General features: G+C 37.2%; 3 protein-coding genes across 3 annotated transcripts; 2 read left to right on the forward strand and 1 right to left on the reverse strand.

The window, feature by feature from the left end:
- Positions 1-1,185: 1,185 nt before the first annotated feature.
- Positions 1,186-2,007, reverse strand: LOC101312120 (cysteine-rich secretory protein 1-like). Its single transcript, XM_004292263.1, has one exon. The coding sequence runs from the start codon at positions 2,005-2,007 to the stop codon at positions 1,204-1,206; it is 804 nt and encodes a 267-aa protein (XP_004292311.1). The 3' UTR covers positions 1,186-1,203.
- A 4,614-nt stretch (positions 2,008-6,621) lies between these two features.
- On the forward strand, positions 6,622-9,881 carry LOC101304339 (phosphate carrier protein, mitochondrial-like). Its single transcript, XM_004290027.1, has 6 exons — positions 6,622-6,917; positions 7,598-7,947; positions 8,026-8,069; positions 8,879-9,093; positions 9,180-9,304; positions 9,395-9,881. Exons 1-6 carry the CDS (start codon positions 6,753-6,755, stop codon positions 9,447-9,449), a joined length of 954 nt encoding a protein of 317 aa, XP_004290075.1. The 5' UTR covers positions 6,622-6,752; the 3' UTR covers positions 9,450-9,881.
- A 2,725-nt stretch (positions 9,882-12,606) lies between these two features.
- LOC101304632 (calcium-dependent protein kinase 4-like) lies at positions 12,607-17,333 on the forward strand. The gene is made up of 9 exons (XM_004290028.1): positions 12,607-12,826; positions 13,260-14,098; positions 14,414-14,557; positions 14,639-14,791; positions 15,218-15,333; positions 15,514-15,681; positions 15,808-16,032; positions 16,553-16,722; positions 16,995-17,333. The coding sequence occupies exons 2-8, from the start codon at positions 13,333-13,335 to the stop codon at positions 16,685-16,687; spliced, it is 1,707 nt and encodes a 568-aa protein (XP_004290076.1). The 5' UTR covers positions 12,607-12,826; positions 13,260-13,332; the 3' UTR covers positions 16,688-16,722; positions 16,995-17,333.
- Positions 17,334-20,836: the final 3,503 nt, after the last annotated feature.

The raw sequence follows: 20,836 nt of genomic DNA on the forward strand, positions 1-20,836 counted from the left end.
ACTGGTACTCCTATGAGCTTGAGGAGGACCAGCAAGAGCCTCGGCTTAGTTCTTGCGGGTATGTTCGGAAGACAGTCTCTTTATTGAGGAAGAAGATAATTCGAGCAAGGCATCTAAGGCCCTTTCAACCTCATATCCGCACTGACCAAGGACATCTTTCACCACACCCGAGCTTATCTCCGACTCATCTCCAAACATAGAAGAAACTTTCGGCATCCTCTTTGCATGTGTCTGGCCTAAACTTGTAGCCCGGAGTAGGAAGATTATCGTGAACTATTGCCAATGAAAATTTTGCAAGCAAGCTAGGATGGGAAGAAGCGAACGTGCTTTGGTTCTTGTCTTTCTTAAAATAGTTTCTAATTTCTGTTGCGCGTAGGGGATGGTGAGATGATGGAATGTCCACTTAACAAAGTACTGCCCTTTCCTATTATTATGGGGAATCTTAAGCTTCAAGAAATTAACCTTGTCTAAATATGTTCAAGACACGTACGTAGCTAGTAATCAAGTTAGTAAACCCTAACCCTATTCCCTGTTGCAAATCATATGCACGTACGATCCATTGTGGAGGTAGCTAGCTTAATCATGTGGATATGATCGATCTGTACGTTTGGTATATATACATATATATAACTGAACGAGATCAGCAATTAGGTAGTTGGGGCTTCTCCAAGACTTGGGTTGCTATGTTCAGTAGGATGAATGAAGGTGGAGTGGGGTCCACTACTCCAATTCTTGTTTAGTTATCGACCAGGTCTTGTTTACTTCTTTGAGGTCGTTTTACTCTTATTATTCTTCAGAGTTCTTTGGTCTTTGTTAGGGATAAAGGCGCGTGAACAAATTCGATATGCAAGTCTTTTTATGTATCTCTTGGAGTTTTTATTCTCTTTATAGAATATGATATTTGAGAGACTCTGTGGAGCGTTTCTTGTACTACTCGGTGAAGCGTTATTGAATTTAATGACCTATTTTAATATATAAAAAATAGGGAGAGAGAGAGAGAGACAGAATATGAAAGAAAAAAAACATAATATGTCTTTTTATCAGGAATGTAGAAGTGTGTATTTCTCATTAGATTGACTCTTTTATATAAGAGTAAAATTTACTTTATAATGATATAACTATGATAATTTACGTGGATAACCACATATATATTTACAAAACATCTCTAATAAGATGTTTAGCAACATAATAATACTTTATATTCTAATAAGGTCTTACTCCTGGATAGTTGCCGATAGGATAATAGTTACAAATCACAAACACCCACCCATTTTTACAATGGGCCTTAGCACAACCAAGATCAGTAGTTGTTTTCCAAACAATCTGAGTATAATGCAGACACGAATCCGTGTGGCATGTATTAGTTGCATAGTCATAGTCAGGCTTCTCAGTCATCCAAAGCTTTGTAGCTTCCTCACCCGTCATGTCAGGAAAATTTTCAGCAATGCACTCGCCATAAGGTCCACCAGAATGCACCATTTCGCAGGTCTTAGATTTCTTATTAGCATAGTCTTGTGCGTAGGCCGCTAATGTTTCGTTCCATTTGAGCGGAGCAACACCGACCTCGGCTCGAGCTTTGTTGTGTTCATCAAGGAAGCCTTGGTTCAGTTGGTTGAGAGAAGTTGGTGCCTGTGGTTGAACATTGTTTTGTGGTACCTCCGGTTCAACTTTGTTTTGTGGTACCTGTGGTTGAACTTTGATTTGTGGTACCTCCGGTGGAACTTTGTTTTGTTGTAGCTGTGGTTGAACTTTGATTTGTGGTACCTCCGGTGGAACTTTGTTTTGTTGTACTTGTGGTTGAACTTTAATTTGTGGTACCTCCGGTTGAACTTTGTTTTGTGGTACCTCCAGATCTCTGTTTTGTTCATCACTGAGGTCTTGATTAGCATGGTCTTCTTGGGGTTGGCCATGGTGGTTATGGTGACCTTTTTTTCTAGCTTCAGATACATGAGATCCAAAGATTACTGCTAAGATGCATAAGCCCAGAAAATGCTTGTTAAATCCCATTGTTTTCCTCTCTTCTTTTGTTCTTTTAGAATGAATATTTTTCATCTATCTAGTGTGTAATGGGGAACAAGAGATTGAGCAATTTAATAGAGGGTTATGACAGTTTTGTAGCTGAAAGTGGTTAAAAAAAAAAAAAAAAAACACTACTTTCAACCATGAAAAAAATTTTAAAAATTTAAAATGCGGCCATCCTTAAATCTTGTTAAAACAAATGAAATACATCCCTTGAATGGGAGATATTTTCCTTCCAATTCGGGTCCATTCTATTTACCTCCAATCCTCCGTATACCTTTTTTTTCCTTTCTAAAATTGGATCCAATACTTCTTATATTTAGATATAATTTACATTTAGAATGTTGACCACTTGACTCTCCCTGTTTCACCATCTCCTATTGTTTTATGTTAAAGTCTAATAAAGTCAAGTAGTGAAATTTTTAAGCAGGACTAAATACTTGTGACACTATGTACTTTACCCTTAAAAGCAGTTTTGTCTCTAGGTTTTCAAATTTAAATGGTATATCCCTAGACTTTCATTTTTCGACCTTTTTGTCCACTCTGTCAAATATTTATGTTATCATGATGACATGGCATATATTGGACTTTAAAATGACAAGAATACCTTCGTTAAAAGTCACTTTTACTTTTTCTTTTTCTTTCTCTTTGTTTTTTTTCTTCTTTTTCTCTCTCGACTCAAGAAGAACGAAGAGATAAAGATTCTTTTAAAAAAATAATAATAAAGGAAAGAGAAAAAACTTGGATTTAGACTAGGGACAGTTTAGTCGTTTTGGTGACTTAAAGGCTTTTTTGACCGTTAACCGACGAAATGGACAAAAATTTCAAGAAATAAGAGTTTAGGGATATACCGATTAAATTTGAAAATCAAGGGACAAATTGTGTTTAGAGGTAAAGTTATATGGGTGTCACAAGTATAAAATACTTTTAGGTATATGTCATTTTTTTTTCATCCAATTAGTGTGTGTCTCTTTGATATCAGCACTGTATCTCTCCCATACATTTCTCGAACTCTTCTTTTGACAAATTCTAAGTTGAAAATTGGTTGGATGTATAACAATAAGATTGAGCCTTGTGTAGACAAATCTATAACTCTATATTGGGGAGTATTTGCCCTTTTCGAATATGCTGAGGCTAGACTCGAATGAATAAGCAATTATCAATGCACATTTCTATAGGTCAATATATATATATACAGCAAGCTTCCTCTAAGGGATCCCTTTTTTGGGGTTATATGAGGGATTAAGGGATTACACCAACTTTTCGATCACCATTTCCAATCTTAACCGTTCAATCTCTTCATATATATGAGTGGATCATTTCTGGAAATTTTCATCCCAATTGGTGATCATTGAGGTGCTCAAAACTGCGATTTGCATGAACGGTTCAAATCTGCCAGATTTGAACCGTCTATTGATTTAAGTTAGTTCAAAGCCTTAACGATCACCAATTGGGATGAAAATTTCCAGAAATGATCCACTCATATATATGAAGAGATTGAACGGTTAAGATTGGAAATGGTGATCGAAAAGTTGGTGTAATCCTTAATCCCTCATATAACCCCAAAAAAGGGATCCCTTAGAGGAAGCTTGCTGTATATATATATCAGTTTCTATCTAAAGCGGGACACAGCTTTGAAATTAACGTGTGAGACTCCTTATTTTGCTCACTTTTAGGTCACATTTCCACATATACACCATTCAATATCTACAACATAGTGTGTAGATCATTCATGCAAAGTTTCATCAAATTTGAAAATCATTTAGGTACCGAATTAGATTAAATAATATATATATATATATATATATATATACACACACACACAATCTTTCTCAGTAAGGATGTCCTAATTTATTCTTACGGTGCAGATTTCCATTTTAGACTCACTTTTTAATCGAATTTTCACATCTCCACTATCTAGTCTTTAGATATTAATGTACGTATAGATCATCTTTACAAAATTTCAACCAATTTGGTTATCATTAAGGCACTCAAAACTGCGTTTTTCTGTTATAAACATGAACGATTCAAGTTCGACAGAATTATATTCGTCAAAACATTCGAAAATTGTGTTTTATCTTTATAGTTGGTTCACAATGACGTACACTTGCATATAACATACTAAATAAGTTAATTATGAAACTTCAGATCATGCAACTGGTTTAGTGGTGTGTTTCATTTCCAGTCTATTGCTATGAAGTTTTAAAATGTAGAGAAAAACCCTTTAAGAGTATTTCACTTGTGTGAAACACTACAATGGTACTCTTCTGAGCCATCTCGTTGCTATCATTCGATCAGGACCCATTTTTAACCCAGAAGTTATGAGAAATGGGTTTCTCTAGGTCTCCTCCGCTATTAATGTTTTGTTGAAGTGGCAGAAGCCGAAAAAAATATGACTGGAATTTTGGATAAAAAAGTGAAGGTCCGATTGGCAGAGTATAGCGGGCCAGTACGGATCAGGGTGGCACCGACCTGTTATCCTTCCACTGCAAGGAGCGGGAAGTGATCGCTGCTCTGTGAAACCAGCCTCACGCTGTGCCCTCCGCTTTAGGAACTGTGTAACCCAGGCCTTCGCCCAAACTACACAGCCCAACTCCTTGCTTGGAACGGGCAGGTCAGAAATGAGACACAACTGACCCGACCCGCTATGACTAAGCCAACGTTCCAACACCTTGGTGCCCCCACTCGGGTGATAAGCTCGCGTTACCAAGCTCGGCAATGTCATATGCTTGCATTCAATATATAAACGCTTCAAATTTTATATTTTATTCGATGTGGGAAGACTTCCTCTGTATGTCTCTTCTCTTATGAGCTAGCTTAACATGAAGGTCTATTTGAAGCTCAAATTTCGTCCATGACAGATTGAATGAATACTTAGTTTGAAGCGTTGCGTTGTTGAGTGTAAACATACAACTCAAAACGAGATATAGTATCCAAATGATTCATTTGCTTCTCCTACTCAGAGCCTTGTTATTTGTTAATTTGTGACATAACACTTCATTTCTGGAACTTAATGGACCTTCTTATACTCTTATCTCCCAACAAGAAGAGTTTTATTTATGAAACTTCAATTCAGTGTGATGCCAATGATCTGAAGCATTACAGGTTCTTCTGTCTATTTCCTTTAGGGAAGCAATTAGTCTACCTCAAGGGAAGTAAGTAGAATAGCAATATTCATGAGCAGGATCCAAAGATGAAAAATGTGCAGCATATCACTGCATATGCAGTACTACCTTCAGTGCTTTAAACCATGTACTCTGTCAAGACGTACTGTTCTGCGGATCTCTGTATCTTGATATCAGGTCCAACAAAATCTATATCGAGAACAGCATGATCAAAGTGGGCAAAATGATCTAAATGTTTCTGTAAGCTTGGAAATGAATAAATTCTCTCAGGCCAATAAAGACAGCTCTAGCTAGCAGAAGATAATTTTTTTTTTTTTTAGAGAAAAATAAAGGAACTAGCAGAAGATAATATTAGTTGGTTATAAGAATGTATAGGTACCTAGCTCGTTCTCACAGCATAGTTGCTTTGAGTTGTGTGGTACTGCTAGCTATGTGTGGGATGATGATGCTTTAAATTAAGGGTTGCAGACTCTATCAAACCCTTAATTACCTTGAAGCTTAGGTTAGCCTTTTTTTTATCTTTTTCAAAAAAAATTTAGACAATACCATTAACACATTGTGTGAACTAGATTGAAGCAGTCTTCTGCTGAAGTTATGATTTTACTTCCTTTTATCTCTCAGTACCAAACGTACATTACCACAAACGCTTGAACTAGAAACAGTGTCCTTTTGTCACTAGAGATTATCAAATCTCGTAATCAAGGACTGAATTTCATAACAAATGATGCTGTGCAGTATTACTATAAACTCTTACAGCTACTTTCAAAGCAGCAAGCCAGCAATCATCAAGGTCCAAGGTACTACACTATAGATCAGGAACATAAACTGCCTTGGATGAAAAGAGTTTGTGCATCATGGCAGAATTTAGTGAGTGCATTTTAGTGATTTTACTTGATTCACTTGACATTTTTAAACACCAAAACATTACCCTAAATCATAAAACTCATTTTTAACGTCTTGTCGATCTATTTTTTGACCAAAGAGTTAATTTTCTGTTTCACCAATAAAAAGTCTCAACAGTGGTAACCAAAACCTAACTCTTTAGAATTTAATTTTCCATATTCAAGTCAAACTTGCTCTTCGGATCGGAGATTTCATTATTCTCGCATTCCTATATTTCTGTAAGAGAACAAAAAATTTCAAGTCTCTATATTGGAAAATTGAAAAGTACAAAGCAAGAAATGCACAATGGAAACTAAAAGCAACATAATTCAGGGTTGAAATTGGCATCGCCATCACAATTTATAGAGCAAAAAAGCAGGAAGATTTCAAAGCCTATAACTAAACAAAATTGAAGTGATTCACGTAAGAATATTAAAGCAACGCAAAGGTTGGGTGGCGTTAACTAAAGCAACGCCATATATTTGGAACTGAAGACGTGGACGTCTATGTAGCAAGGGGAAGCCAGAGAAGTCGTCAATGGAATCGAACTTTCTTCCTGTCCCAAGTGACACGTGACACTAACAGCCTCTCCTATATTCCTCAACGCCCTAAGCAAACTACCATGTAACTCTTATTCTCTGTCTCTCTCTGTTGCACAGCCGCTGTTCCCATTTGGATTCATTCAGAGGGTTTATCATATGGGTTTTGGGGTTTGATGGAGCTTAGATGATTTGTGGTGAAGAGAGCAAAATGAGAGGTGCCGAGGGAAGAAGGTTGTGTGAGGAGTTCTCGCCTGCGTATTATGGGCTGTGCACTGTGGGTGGAATGCTCAGTGCTGGCGCTACCCATCTCGCAATCACTCCTCTTGATGTCTTGAAAGTTAATATGCAGGTCAGTTTTGCTTTGATCCTTGCTGGGTTTTCTCCTTAGCTTGTGATTCTTTGTTTCTCTGTTTGGGTTTAGTTTTACTTTGCAGGAGTTTGATGTGGTAGTTTTAACAGCCCCTGTTTTTGGTTTTTCTCATTTATGTGTTTATGTTTACACATTAGCTTTGAGAAATGCAAGTTTGTCTGATTTGTGGTAGTGAATAGTGATATATATTCTGGCTGTTGAGGGTTTTGTTATGGGCTAATAGGTACTGTGTTCAAGTTTCCTTATGGGCTAATCAGATCCTAGTATCTGGTTGTATAGATGAAATAATCATGTAAGAAGGAATAAAAGTTTCCATAAGGAGAAGGGAGGAGAGTTGGTTCAAGTCTGCAAGATAGGTCCAGTTTCTTGAAATAGTTAATCATCAAAGGCACAGGTCAAAGACTCGAGACAGTAAACTACATTGTTACATGCACATAATTAGATCTGCAAGCATCTCCTTATTCTTCCATTGACATATTTTTCGTTGCAATTGTTTTGTATATCCTTTGCACATTTCAATTCCATTACGAGTGAATGTGTGCGTGTATGTTTTAAGGGTCCCCAAGTTCCTATCTTCCTGTTGTAAACTAGTGTTTCTTTTGAGTCTGGAGGTTTTGTTAGCTGGGGACTAATTATAAGTGTGTTTCTTTATCCTGTAGGTTAATCCAATTAAATATAACAGGATGGGTTCAGGGTTTTCTATTCTCTGGAGAGAACAAGGCCCTTATTCCCTTTGGAGAGGTTGGTCTGGCAAATTGTTTGGATACGGTATTCAGGGTGGCTGCAGATTTGGTCTATATGAATACTTTAAGAAGCTATACTCTGATGTGCTGATAAATCAGAACAGGAGTACCATATTCTTTCTCAGCAGTGCCTCTGCTCAAGTATTTGCTGATATTGCTCTCTGTCCATTTGAAGCCGTCAAAGTTCGCGTTCAAACACAGCCCAGATTTGCAAAGGGCTTGGTTGATGGCTTTCCAAAACTATATTCAACTGAAGGGCTAGCTGGGTAAGTTACTGCAGATAACCAGATTAATTTAACCTTTTTGTTTCTTAGTTACCTTACCACCTTATCTAATGACTGCAGCTTGTACAAAGGACTTTTACCACTTTGGGGTCGAAATCTGCCATGTAATGTCTCTATATCTCTTCCTCATCAAAGTTTAATATGCTTGTTTGGTAGGATCACAGCTTATGAAGTAAAATAGCTGATTTTTGATAGTGAGATTCGAATATCAAGGGTGTTAATATGCAGCCTTGATATGAATTTAGGTGGACATGAGAATCCATCCTTGAGGTTCATGCTGTCTTATTATTTAAAGAAATGGATTAATGTCCCACTTTCTATCTGGACAATCAGCATCTCATTGTGAAAGCATGGTGATTGCTGCTTGCTGACTATATGACTTTAAGCATGCATTGTTATTGTAGATAGTAATGTCATTTCTTAGTATGTCTGGTCACTTCTTTTGGCTCATTATTTCTCATTCATTCTGATGATTGATCTTCCTTTTGCTAGTTTCATGTGAAATTTAATACTGAGGATCTCTTTTTCATTCCACTGAATAAAAAGTCACTTAAGACCGATAGTGGGATTTCTGTAAACACATTGCTTCAAATTGATTAGTTTCCTTTAAATACAAAAAAAAATATCTCAAGGTAATGTTTTGCCCTGAACCAAACCTTCATGTTTGAGTTATTTTGTAAAATGTGGTGATTAAGATATTTGAAAAACAAGGGATGGAAATTTTGGGTGAATTTTATCAGACATGATGTTTTGGCACTGCTGGTAAAAGGAATGCACTATGGACTTTGTCAGGTTTATTGCTTTGCATAGTTGTTATCTTTATCTGTTAATGTCATCAAGCATCCAATAGATGTTAGTATCTGTTATCAGTTTGAAGGATGTTATTAATAACGTGAATTTTAACCTTTTACAGTTGCAATGATAATGTTCACGACATTTGAGCATTCGGTGGATCTGGTTTATCACAAAGTTATTCATAAAAGAAAAGAAGATTGCTCAATTGTCCAACAGCTTGGTGTGACATGTTTAGCGGGATATGCAGCAGGAGCTGTTGGTACTGTTGTCTCTAACCCTGCAGACAATATTGTCTCCTCTTTGTACAATAAAAAGGCCAACAGTGTGATGCAGGTATTTAAATTAAGCTCTTGTTCAGCTTATTTATTGTATGCGAAGTTAAAAGCATCAAATCATGGGATTTCTTATGTTGTCCTCAGGCTGTGAGGAACATTGGCTTTGCTAACCTATTTACTAGAAGCCTTCCCATTCGAATTACGCTTGTTGGCCCTGTTATTACTTTGCAGTGGTTTTTCTATGACACCATTAAAGTGCTAAGTGGATTGTAAGTGCAGTTTACTTGATTCAACCACACACGAACACATTAGATTTCTTTTTCCTCTCATCTAATGACATTTTACTTCTTAAAACTTAGGCCATCCAGTGGAGGGCTTACCAGACGTCTGGAAGAAGCTAACCTATCGGCTTAAGATTATGGTAAAAATAAACAGCAAATCAATGGGATCAATCGCTTTCAGAGCAGATATTTCATCAAATTCTATATCTTCAACAAAATATGAGACTACTCATTCCTTGGCCGGCTAACACTATCAGAACTTTTCGACTCTGATTGTTCTTTGCACTATAGTAGCCCTATAGGTGCATTAGAACGAATTGTTTCATTTTTATCCAGGAGTTTTGTCCGTGTATTTCACGGATATACAGTAGTTTCAGGAGAGTATGATTTTGGGTACACAAGTGCAATGTAAATAAACTTCCATGCTCATGTTCATGTGCAGCAGCAATTATAAAATGTTAGCTTCAGGGATTTTCTGTATTCGTGGAGAACTGAGAAGTGTTTGGTTTCATAAATTCATAATACAGAATTACATATAGGCAGAGTGGCATGAAAAGGAAGAGCTCATTGGTGTAAGTCACTGTTGATGTAATTAATTGATTTAACCTAAATTAACAGCTGAACTGCAGCTCTTTGTGAATATCAATTGCTCAATGATAAACTCTAGTTTGATAGTGTTAATTTTGTTCCGGGTAAGTTCCAGTTGAGCCAAGAATTTCTTGGTGGTTTCTTGATGTTGCAATTCGCTGGCCATGTTTGTTGGACGTATTGGAGAGTAATAGATCTCACATCAGAAAAGTGACAAATAAAATATAATTCATAAGTGGGTAGATCATTTCTAATTGTACCGAAACCTTTTGTGATTAAAATCCAACACTTTAAAGGTGGTTAAGTTGTGACAGTATCGGTACCAAGATGATTCACCGGCTATGTTTGTCGCTGTTTAATATGGTATCAGAGCGGGTCCCTCTCTAATTACTTCTCCAATTCTCATGGGCCCGATTTGGGTTCTTTCTCTTGCCCGGTTCAGGCTTCTTATCTCGCCATCGGAAAGTTTCGATCGATTGGATTGTCACCAAGTGTCTCTTGGTTTGTTCCGTCCCAATTCATTCCACGTGCAAACCTTGAGTCAAGTTACACGTGAGGGGGTGTGTTGGACGTATTGGAGAGTAATAGATCCCACATCAGAAAAGTGACAAATAAAATATAATTCATAAGTGGATGGATTATTCCTAATTATACCAGGATATTTTGTGATTAATACCTAACACCTTAAAAGTAGTTTGTAGTTAAGTTGAGACAATATCGGTACAAGGATGATCCACATGCCACGTTTGTCGCTGTTTAATAATATTTGGTTTGCGGATAATAATGTTTGGTTTGCGGAAATGAAATCAAGTACTTAAGTTTTTATACGTACCGGAAGTCAAAATGAAAAATTTGCATCCAAATGTTTGGTAATAATTTGTGATTAATTTGAGAGTAAGTATTAATTCAAAATTCTCATAAAACTATCTTGAAAAACGGTTATATTAGCATCTTGGAGAAATTAGATTAGCAATTTAGCATTCACGGCCATACCACTATAACAAGTAAAATGATTTCTATTGACAGAAATGACATAATTTTGATCATGATAACTAGAAAATAGACGATGTCACAAACTTGATTTGTGTTGCAAAACCATTTAAGCTACTAGAATCAAAGATGAAAACCTTTGAAATGTGTTACAAAATTGATCAGTTGGCCAAGCAAAGTGGTCTAAGAACCTTTCTTAAGGTGCAGGGCTGTTCTATGTACAATGCTAGTTCTGATAGCTTTAGGCTGGAAAAAAGTGAATGATTTCCAAACCAAAAAGAGTGAAGCTTTAGCTTTCAATTTACGTAAACCAAAGCTTTTTATTGGGGGCAAACTACCACTGCACATCTGCATTAGAAATGAGTAGCATTCAAGCTTTTGAAACAGAGCTTTAGATTCAGTTCCAGGGGGCTCATGCATCATGTCTAAGACTCTGAAGTCAAGTCAATGGCTCATATGTTTTGTAGGCTTTGTCAACTTCAGAAGAAGTGTGTGATTTGCCCTCTACATCCAAGTTTTGGGTCTCTAGTGAGTTGACTCATTTAGATGGTTGAACACTTCAAAGCTGATAGTGGACCACCCACTTGGTTTTGGAATCCTTACCAGCTAAACAGGATTTGAAGTGGGAAAAGAAATCTGTTAAAATCTGGTGATGAAAATTCACCAAATTTGTTTATTTGTGGTGAATTAAAATGGATCATTTTATAATTTACACTCATTTTTTCATTTTTTTTATAATCTACCTATATTTTGCATATAGGTTGATGTTATTAACATACTATTTTCTTTTTTGTTATTCATCACGTTTTCTCTAAAATCAAACCAAGTATCGATTCCACATGAGAAATCTTCAAATTTGATCATCCACTAAAAGAATATAGAAAATTCATAATTTCAACTTCACTTGCATATGAAATGTAATGGAAACGAAGTTTTTCAACTCTCATCAAATGGGGTGTTCTAAATTTTTTCTAATCAAAACATATGGGATGCTTCACAAGTTGCTTAAGAAAAATAGTGTTCATAAATCCCAATTTTCTTATTTCTTGCCATTTTCCCCCAAAAAATAAAATAAAACAGAAAGAAATGGGGAACATTCAATATTGGAGTCCATACCATAACAAGGTTGTTGGTCAGAGAATCAAACACCGCCACTGACAAAGAACAAACCTGTCCAAATTTAGTCTTCCCCCAGAAATAACCAGCTGCTCTATTTTGACCAATCTAGCTTCTAGCGTCCATTCCCTTTCCCGCGCGTCCTCTCCACGCACCAATCCCTCTCCCGTCGTTCTCGGATCCAATCCAAAACCAGGAAGGAATACCTTTTTCACCGCGCATCCACCGGCAGGTCAACACAGTTACTTTCTCCGTAAAGGCGGCCGTTAAAAAACAAAAAAAATTCTTCTGTGCACTGATGTAAATAATTTAGCGTAAATTGATCTCAGCTTTTGATATTTAAGTTAGTGCACTAACCTGTTCATTCTAAATGATTCAAGGTAAAATAGTATATTCTAAATGAGTTGGTGTAAAATGATTGTTCTATGTACATTTGATGTCATATAACCGTTCCTTTTATGTAATCTGTAAGTGCACGACGGTACTGTGAATCGATTCACTAAAAAACACGTAAGATGTTATGCTTTTGGTTTTAATAAATTGGATTTATCCAAAAAAATGAAGAAGATAAAAATGAAGGAACTTATATTAGAAATGAGGGATAGCTGGTCAGCACTGACCTCCGATGTTTCTCAGCACCACCATCCCAAAATAACAAGTAACAAAATATAGTACTAGTAGCTGTAAAGAAAGATTCAACCTTTTTTCAATCAGAAATTCTCCGCCTTTTGATTTTTGATATCAGATCATACTAGTTCTTCTTCATCTTCTTCATCTCCATTCATTCACAATCCACTCGCTACGTTCTTGAAACTGGTAAAGGTCCCATCTTTCTCTATGTTTCTTTCAGAAATGTATATGCTTTCTTGCTTTTTCTGGCTTTTTTTATCTGGGTGTATCTGAATCTTGGTCTACTTGTTCTCTGCCTTGATGGGTTGCTTTCTTCTGATTCAAGATTCAAACTTTGTTCTTAGTTTGGTCACCTTCTCTGGGTTGGTTTTTGATGGGTCTGTGTTTGTTTCCAGGGAAAATGAAAAGGGTAATCTTGTGTTTGTGTATCTGACTTTCAATGCTTTGCTTTCTTGGTTTCTTTTTGTATGGTTATGGATTCTTAGCTAAGGACACCGTATTTCTGATCTGCATATTGTTTTGGGTGGTTTAAATCTTGGGGTTTGTTGGATATGCTTGTTGGTTATGTTGAGTTTGACTGAATGGATGTGTTTTTGTGCTTGTTTTGGTGTGAGTGCAGTGTGAATTGATGAGAAACCACTTGGGTGAGGAAAAGTGTGTGAACAAGTCTTGAGGGGAATTGTGATTGTTTCATGGGCAATACATGCCGTGGATCTTACAGGGGCAAATTCATTCAGGGCGACAATCAGCCCGAAGAACAATCCACTGCTTCCAATTCCAAGCGTAACACCCCTACTGACCTTTCCGTTTCTGATCACTCCCCAAAATCTCAAGAACTCTCCAAAGACAACACCAGCCCCAAACCAAAAGACAAGAGCAACAACAATAACCTACCCCTCATTAGTCCTAAAAAAGACAACGCGATGAGGAGAAGCCATGAGAACCAAACTTATTATGTTTTGGGACATAAGACTGCCAACATTCGTGATCTTTACACTTTGGGTCATAAGTTAGGGCAGGGACAATTCGGGACTACTTATTTGTGCACTGAGATTGCCACTGGAGCTCAGTATGCGTGTAAGTCTATCTCCAAGAGGAAGTTGATCTCAAAGGAGGATGTGGATGATGTAAGGAGGGAGATTCAGATAATGCACCATTTGGCTGGTCACAAGAACATTGTGACTATCAAAGGTGCCTATGAGGATCCACTGTATGTTCATATTGTAATGGAGCTCTGTGCTGGGGGTGAGTTGTTTGACCGGATCATCCAGAGGGGACATTACAGTGAGAGGAGGGCAGCTGAGCTGACAAAGATTATTGTTGGGGTTGTTGAAGCTTGCCATTCACTTGGAGTTATGCATAGAGATCTAAAGCCCGAGAACTTCTTGTTGGTTAACAAGGATGATGATTTCTCGCTCAAGGCCATTGATTTTGGGCTCTCAGTCTTCTTCAAACCAGGTAAAGAAAAGAAAATAAATGTTTGCTCTATATTCTGTCTTAATCATTCTATAAATACAATAACTACTCACTTATATTAATATCCATTAATTGTATTATATTATTGAAGCTTTCTACACCCTATTTTGGTGAATCGGTTAAATTAAATTCTTTTCACATGTGAATAACTACACTTATTTGTGCACATATAGGATAGTAAACCTTCATTATTATTCCTATTACCTTTAGAGTTTAGATAGTAATTGAAGAGCTGAAATCCATTTAGTCGTGCTAGCTTGAGTTTCATGTCAGTTTAACTCTACATGTATGTATCAGATCAAGTTTTCACTGATGTGGTTGGAAGCCCATACTATGTTGCTCCTGAAGTACTCCTCAAGCATTATGGACCAGAAGCGGATGTGTGGACTGCTGGTGTCATACTATATATTTTGCTAAGCGGCGTGCCACCATTTTGGGCAGGTGAGGGTAGTTTGGTATTCTAGTGAAGCAAAAAAATTTCATCTCGTGCTGTTCTGATTTTTCTATGTGTTTGGTGTACAGAAACTCAGCAGGGAATATTTGATGCGGTGCTAAAGGGATATATTGACTTTGAGTCAGATCCATGGCCTGTGATATCTGACAGTGCAAAAGACCTTATACGGAAGATGTTATCTTCTCGGCCTAAGGACCGCTTGTCTGCTCATGAAGTTTTATGTATGCTCAAACCTTCTTCTGTTTTAAGTTAATTTAGGTGAATAATTTGCACAGTTTAATCCCACTAGAATAGGAAGCTACCCTTTATGTGGTGATGTTGGAAGGCCAATTTCATTATTAAAAAGCAGTTGACGCACTGAAAGAGTGATGACTATCTTAACTTTTAAGCTTAATTTTAAGTCGAACTTGGTGCAATCATTATTTAAAGACAATGAGCTTTATTTCTCAAGCAAACCAAAAAAGAAAATAGAGTAACTTTTTTTTTTCCGTGAATAAACTATGCATGTTTATGACAGCAAAATTATCACCTTCCTTGCTAATATGAGGTTTCCCAAATTTTTGGAAGTTGAGAACCAAAAGAACTGAAGTAGGTCGGAGTTGGATTTTTGTTACCCCAATTTTTAAGTGATACATCTTCATTTCTAGGTCACCCTTGGATTTGCGAAAATGGTGTTGCTCCTGACAGAGCACTAGATCCAGCTGTACTTTCTCGTCTCAAACAGTTTTCTGCTATGAACAAGTTAAAGAAGATGGCTTTGCGGGTAAGTGCACATTGGAGATTGCACTATTTGTTAGGCACTTCTGAGATTTACTTTGCAGTTATTGGCTTTCTTTGGAAAGGACATATGAACTTGATGTTGACTTTTTGGCATGCACCCCTTGATTAGGCTTGAGCACATGTACTTATTGTGATGTTAAGTTTCATCCTTATGTTTCATCAGGTAATAGCTGAAAGCCTTTCTGAGGAAGAGATTGCTGGCCTACGAGAGATGTTTAAGGCAATGGATACTGATAATAGTGGTGCAATAACATTTGATGAACTCAAAGCGGGGTTGCGAAAATATGGCTCTACCATGAAGGATGCAGAGATCCGTGATCTTATGGATGCGGTAAGATTCTTCTTTCCAAACAGGTTAGAATGAGGTTGGCATTTTACCTGCGTCACTTGTATTGGACTGCAAAAATAATTAATCTTGTTAATGCTTCAAAGGCTGAACTGTTTTGGTTCTTTTCAGGCTGATGTTGACAACAGTGGGACTATTGATTATGGGGAATTCATAGCCGCTACTGTCCATCTTAATAAACTAGAACGTGAAGAGCATCTTGTTGCTGCCTTTAGATACTTTGATAAGGATTCAAGTGGCTATATTACAGTTGATGAGCTCCAGCAAGCTTGTGCAGAACATAATATTACTGATGTTCTTCTTGAAGATATTATCAAAGAAGTTGATCAAGATAATGTAAGTTATTAGAACTCTAAGAGGGAAGCGCATTATTTTTCTTTGTCAAATAGAACACCAGTGTGTGGAGTTCAAATAGTACACCATATAGTGTGGAGTTACTAAGATGTATATATAATAGTCACAGACTGAAAAATGAAATAACGTGGACATAGAAACTTGAGTAGGCAGATGGTAACACTATACATATGACGTCCTCAATCGCAGTATGTGTTTTTTTTTAACGTTGTTTACCAAGTTTAGATTTATTTCTATGTTAGTACTGCGATGTCGTTGGTGTCTGGCTTGTTTGGAACTATACTTATTATGATTCTGATGTTTGCATATTAGACCCAGAAGGTTTCATTTTTGTTTAAATATTTCCCATGAACGATTTGCTTATAGACATTCTGGATGACATTTATTTATATTTTGGGTGTGTATTCGGAGTTTTTGGAGATATATATGGCATACTATCTTTGTCAACTTTAGGCCTCTCTGAGTAATGTTTACTGAGCCTTCAATTCTCTCCTGCATGTAGGATGGAAGAATTGACTACGGGGAGTTTGTCGCCATGATGCAAAAAGGCAATGTGAAAGGCAATATGCCTCTTGGAAGACGGACTATGAGGAACAGTCTGAATTTGAGCATGAGAGATGCACCAGGAGCCCTTTAGCTTCCAACTTAACACGTCACCATCATCATGTAAAGGTATCCATCTTCTGTATTTGATGCTTTTCAATTAAATAGTTTCTTCCAAGATCACATGAGTTGTCAGATGACTTCATTTGCATTTAGGGTCATGATCTGGATATGAATTTGTTAAGGCCACTGAAGATTGCATTTGAAAGATTTTGTTTATTTGGCCGAGTATCTTTTAGTATTCTGCATTTTGGCTAACAAGTTGAGAGTGTTTATTGTGGGTTGGACTATCTTAACCTCTGCATCCTATACTCAAACAGTCACTCTTGGCGCATTGGCAGGTTGTACAGCAAAGCAAGAAGGGGAGATTTGGTGGTAGAAGTTTAAGAAACATTTTACATTCCTCAACTTCAGTTAGATTGTTATAGGACTCCTGCGATTCGAGTTGTGGAGATTCAGAAGAATTGGGTTGTGGAAATTCTGCTATTTCGTATTTAGAAAGTGATGCTATTGTATTGCTGTATGGCCACAGAACATGTTGTAAGCTTTGTTGACTACAGTGTGAAATGTTTACAACTATTGAAGACGCTAATTTCTTTTTTCTTTTTGGGGGTAATTTCGTTTTATTAGGGTTATTTTATTTTCTTTTGGTCTGATTTAATAATATTTTATATTGATCTCTTTTGATGTTCTACCACTCCAGGCTTTCTGATAACGAAATCTATGGTAATTCTGTCAACGGTGGAATTTTTCTTCTCCGGTTTACATTTGTAGGGTAGTTTCAGTTTCAGCCTTGGTAATTAACATACGAGAAAATGGAAAATATGACCAAAATCACAATGAATGGTGGGTGGCGGCTATTTGTCTCTTGTGGTCAAATTTTCAGTCATCTTCAAGATCTGTTTTCACTCTATCAAACCCAGATTCGATACGTTTTCAGCGTTCTAAGGATGTTGTCAGTTCAAGTAATCTAGGGGGGAAGCCAAGAACCCCCTGCATTTTGGGGAATGTTTTTGTCAGTATTTAACATGCAACAAATACCAATTCTAGCGTGTACAGTCTGCTTCATAATGAATCAAACACAGGTCAGAGAATAATGAACAAATCAAGCAGGCTGCTTTCTATTTATTTAACTCTGGGAATCAGCAGGATCCAGAGCATGTGCTGTATGCTACGAATTTGAACTAATATCGGAGAAAAGTGTTGTAGCTAAACGACGATAGGCCATGTGATGCGGAGCTTATATATTGTAATCTTTTCTTCTTCTTTTTTTTGTGTGTGAAAAGGTCAAGGGAATTCTCTGACCAATACAGAATTATAGAGCGGAAGGGACATAGTACCCATATTCCGTGACTCTGCGTTTCATTTGAATCACCACACATATTCTCAAAGAGGACATCCTTAATAATAACAGAACTCTCCCCTAACCAAATATCATCAACACCAGAAAAACTAACAAGCTGAGCTAACATGTTAGCCACACAATTGTAATCCATTTATTGAAGTAAAAAAAAAAAAAAACTTAAGATATAATGCTTATGAGTTCTATCTTCTATGTGTTTGAAGTTGACTTGCATCATCAACATTATTGTTCCATAATGAAGCTGATCCACAATGTCATAAAAGGCCATCTGTCGTTCAAGCTACAGTTTCAGAGGCTACTGAGATTTCCTGCAAGAGAAGATGAAATGATGTCAGACTAGGCTACCCTGCTTTGTTTATGACCATGAAGAGCTGCATGATCTGATTTTACTGCTTGATTTACATTACCAGAACCAAAGAGGATTGTGAGACTGAAAGTAGCTAGTAACTGAGCAATAATTACTGCATCGACACAAATGAATTTCACCCTATTCCAATTCATCGGTGTTCAGTTAAATAATGTTGTACTGTTCTTGTGTGTGGTTTGTTTAAAATGATAAAAACTTAGCAGTCCAATCCATCAGTTCAACAATGTTTGGCATTTCTCTCTGTGTGTCTGCGACTCTGCGTGTTGGGAGGAGACAGTGAGAATGAATTAATAATAAAAACTAGAGACCTTTGAATCAATTATCAAGCAACTCAGTTGTATGAATAGTCGGATTGTACCTCGTTACGTTATCTTTGTAGTGCTCGTGTTGACAAAGGACACAATGCCAAAGACACGCCATCCATTTCATCTGAGAAATTGCTATCAACAGAAATAAGCTCCAAATATATGCTTACTATCCTACTATGGTGCAGGGTGGAGTATCTGAAGGTCCTAGAGGGGGGTGAATAGGCCTTTATTACTTTTTCGTCAAATTTCGTTCACAAGGATAGCAAACATTTAGCTATCCTGATAACAAGGAGACGTAGTAATAAATAAAAGAACAAGTACTGGAAAGTAAAAGAAATAACACCAGTACGTTTTTTATTCGCAGAAACCCTGCACCAGGGAGAAAAACTGCGTGCCCCTAACTCTTGAGGGACAAACCTTTCCACTATGTAAAACTCACTTCTTACAAGATTATAGTCTAGGGATACAACAACGACTTGCTATCCTGCCTAGTCTACCTACTAGTCTAGACCTACCTCTCTTGTCTCTCAAGTGTTTACATATGAAGGTATAAGAAGAAGTTTCAACTCAGAACTCAGCTAACGCCTTTAACTGATTCTTCTTGAACACTTCTCAGAATACTCAACTCAGAACTCAGCTATCCTAATGAGAGGGATTCTTCAGACATCAGCTAACACCTTTAACTGACTCTCTAGAACTCAGCTCTCCTCGATCAACTTATCCTTCTTGAGTACTTCTGGGGTTGCTGCACTACCATCACTCATGATATGCAGAATGCTAATTGGTTTATGAAAAGAGTTTTTGCTCTTGCTCTTGCTCTAAGATTTACAATCACCAAGGGAAGACTTAGAGGCAAATGAGCAATGCAAGGTAAAACCTATACCCAGCTAAAACTATGTAGAAAACTACATCTTGAACAACCAAGGAGCAAGAAGAGACTTGCTCCATATATATAGGCAAAGTGCAAGCTAAAGGAGAGCATGCCCGTTTACCAAAATGGGAGGCAACTTTTGGACTTTAGTCCTTGTCCAAACTCATAAAGTGAGAGGGCCAAAGGACAAACAAAAGGCTCCAAGAGAGTAAAGACAAACACAACTCTCTTATATGATAATGGTCCAATAAGAAAGAAACAAAAGGTTTTGTGAATGAAGGAGACACAACAAAACCTATTCCTATATGAGGACACATAGGCCAGCTGATAGCTTGGGCAGTGCATCACATGGCTCAGTAGCTGACTTGGTTTGTGTATCACAAAACCCAGTTGGACTCAAAAAGGAGCTGACCTAAAAGTGCTTTAGTCATGTGCTCATGGGTTGGAAGAACAACACAACCTTAGACTAACTTGGAGCTCAAGCACGATGAAAAATGTTTTGCTAAAAGAGATTTGAAATTCAAATACTGAAAAGCTGAAGCAAAACCATTTAAATCTGCACGAAGTCAGACTCAGAGATTAGGATAGATACAACAAAGGTATCCACCAAATCTGGATAGCAAGCAGAGCTGCCATCCTGAATGAATGTGATGCACATGCATGAACTACATGATGTACATAAGATAAAAACAAATAGCCAGCTAATATATTAGTTTGTGTATCACAAACCTAGCTGGAGCCTCTAAGCTCTAGTCATGTGGTCACGGGTTGGAAACACTACACAACCCTAGACTGACTTGAAGCACCAAGGCAACGACAAATATTTTGCGAAAGGGGATTTGAATTCAAACAGGGGAATTCAAACTAATGATACACAAATAGCAAAAGCATTTAGACATGCATACTTATAGACCCAATAGATTAAAACAGATACACCAGGAGGTATCATCCGATCTAGGATGACAAGCAAAGCTGCCATTCTCAATGAAAAACATGAGATGCATATGCATAAACTACCTGATGCACATGAGATCTTGGCAGGTCTTCATTCTTCACTTGTGATATCCTTACCATCAGGATATGTAGAATTCTCAGTGAAAAGCATCAGATGCATATGCACTAGTTACCTAGGACACATGTGATCTTGTCAAGTCTTCGTTCTTCACTTGTGATATCCTTACCATCAGGATATATATATAATAGCTTGTGTCTTGTGTTTTGATCATAAAAGGGATAGCCAACAATCCTTATACCAACAGTATCCGAGTGTTCGA

The sequence above is a fragment of the Fragaria vesca genome, linkage group LG2 (genome assembly GCF_000184155.1).
Source record: "Fragaria vesca subsp. vesca linkage group LG2, FraVesHawaii_1.0, whole genome shotgun sequence".
In the NCBI taxonomy this organism is placed as follows: Eukaryota; Viridiplantae; Streptophyta; class Magnoliopsida; order Rosales; family Rosaceae; genus Fragaria; species Fragaria vesca.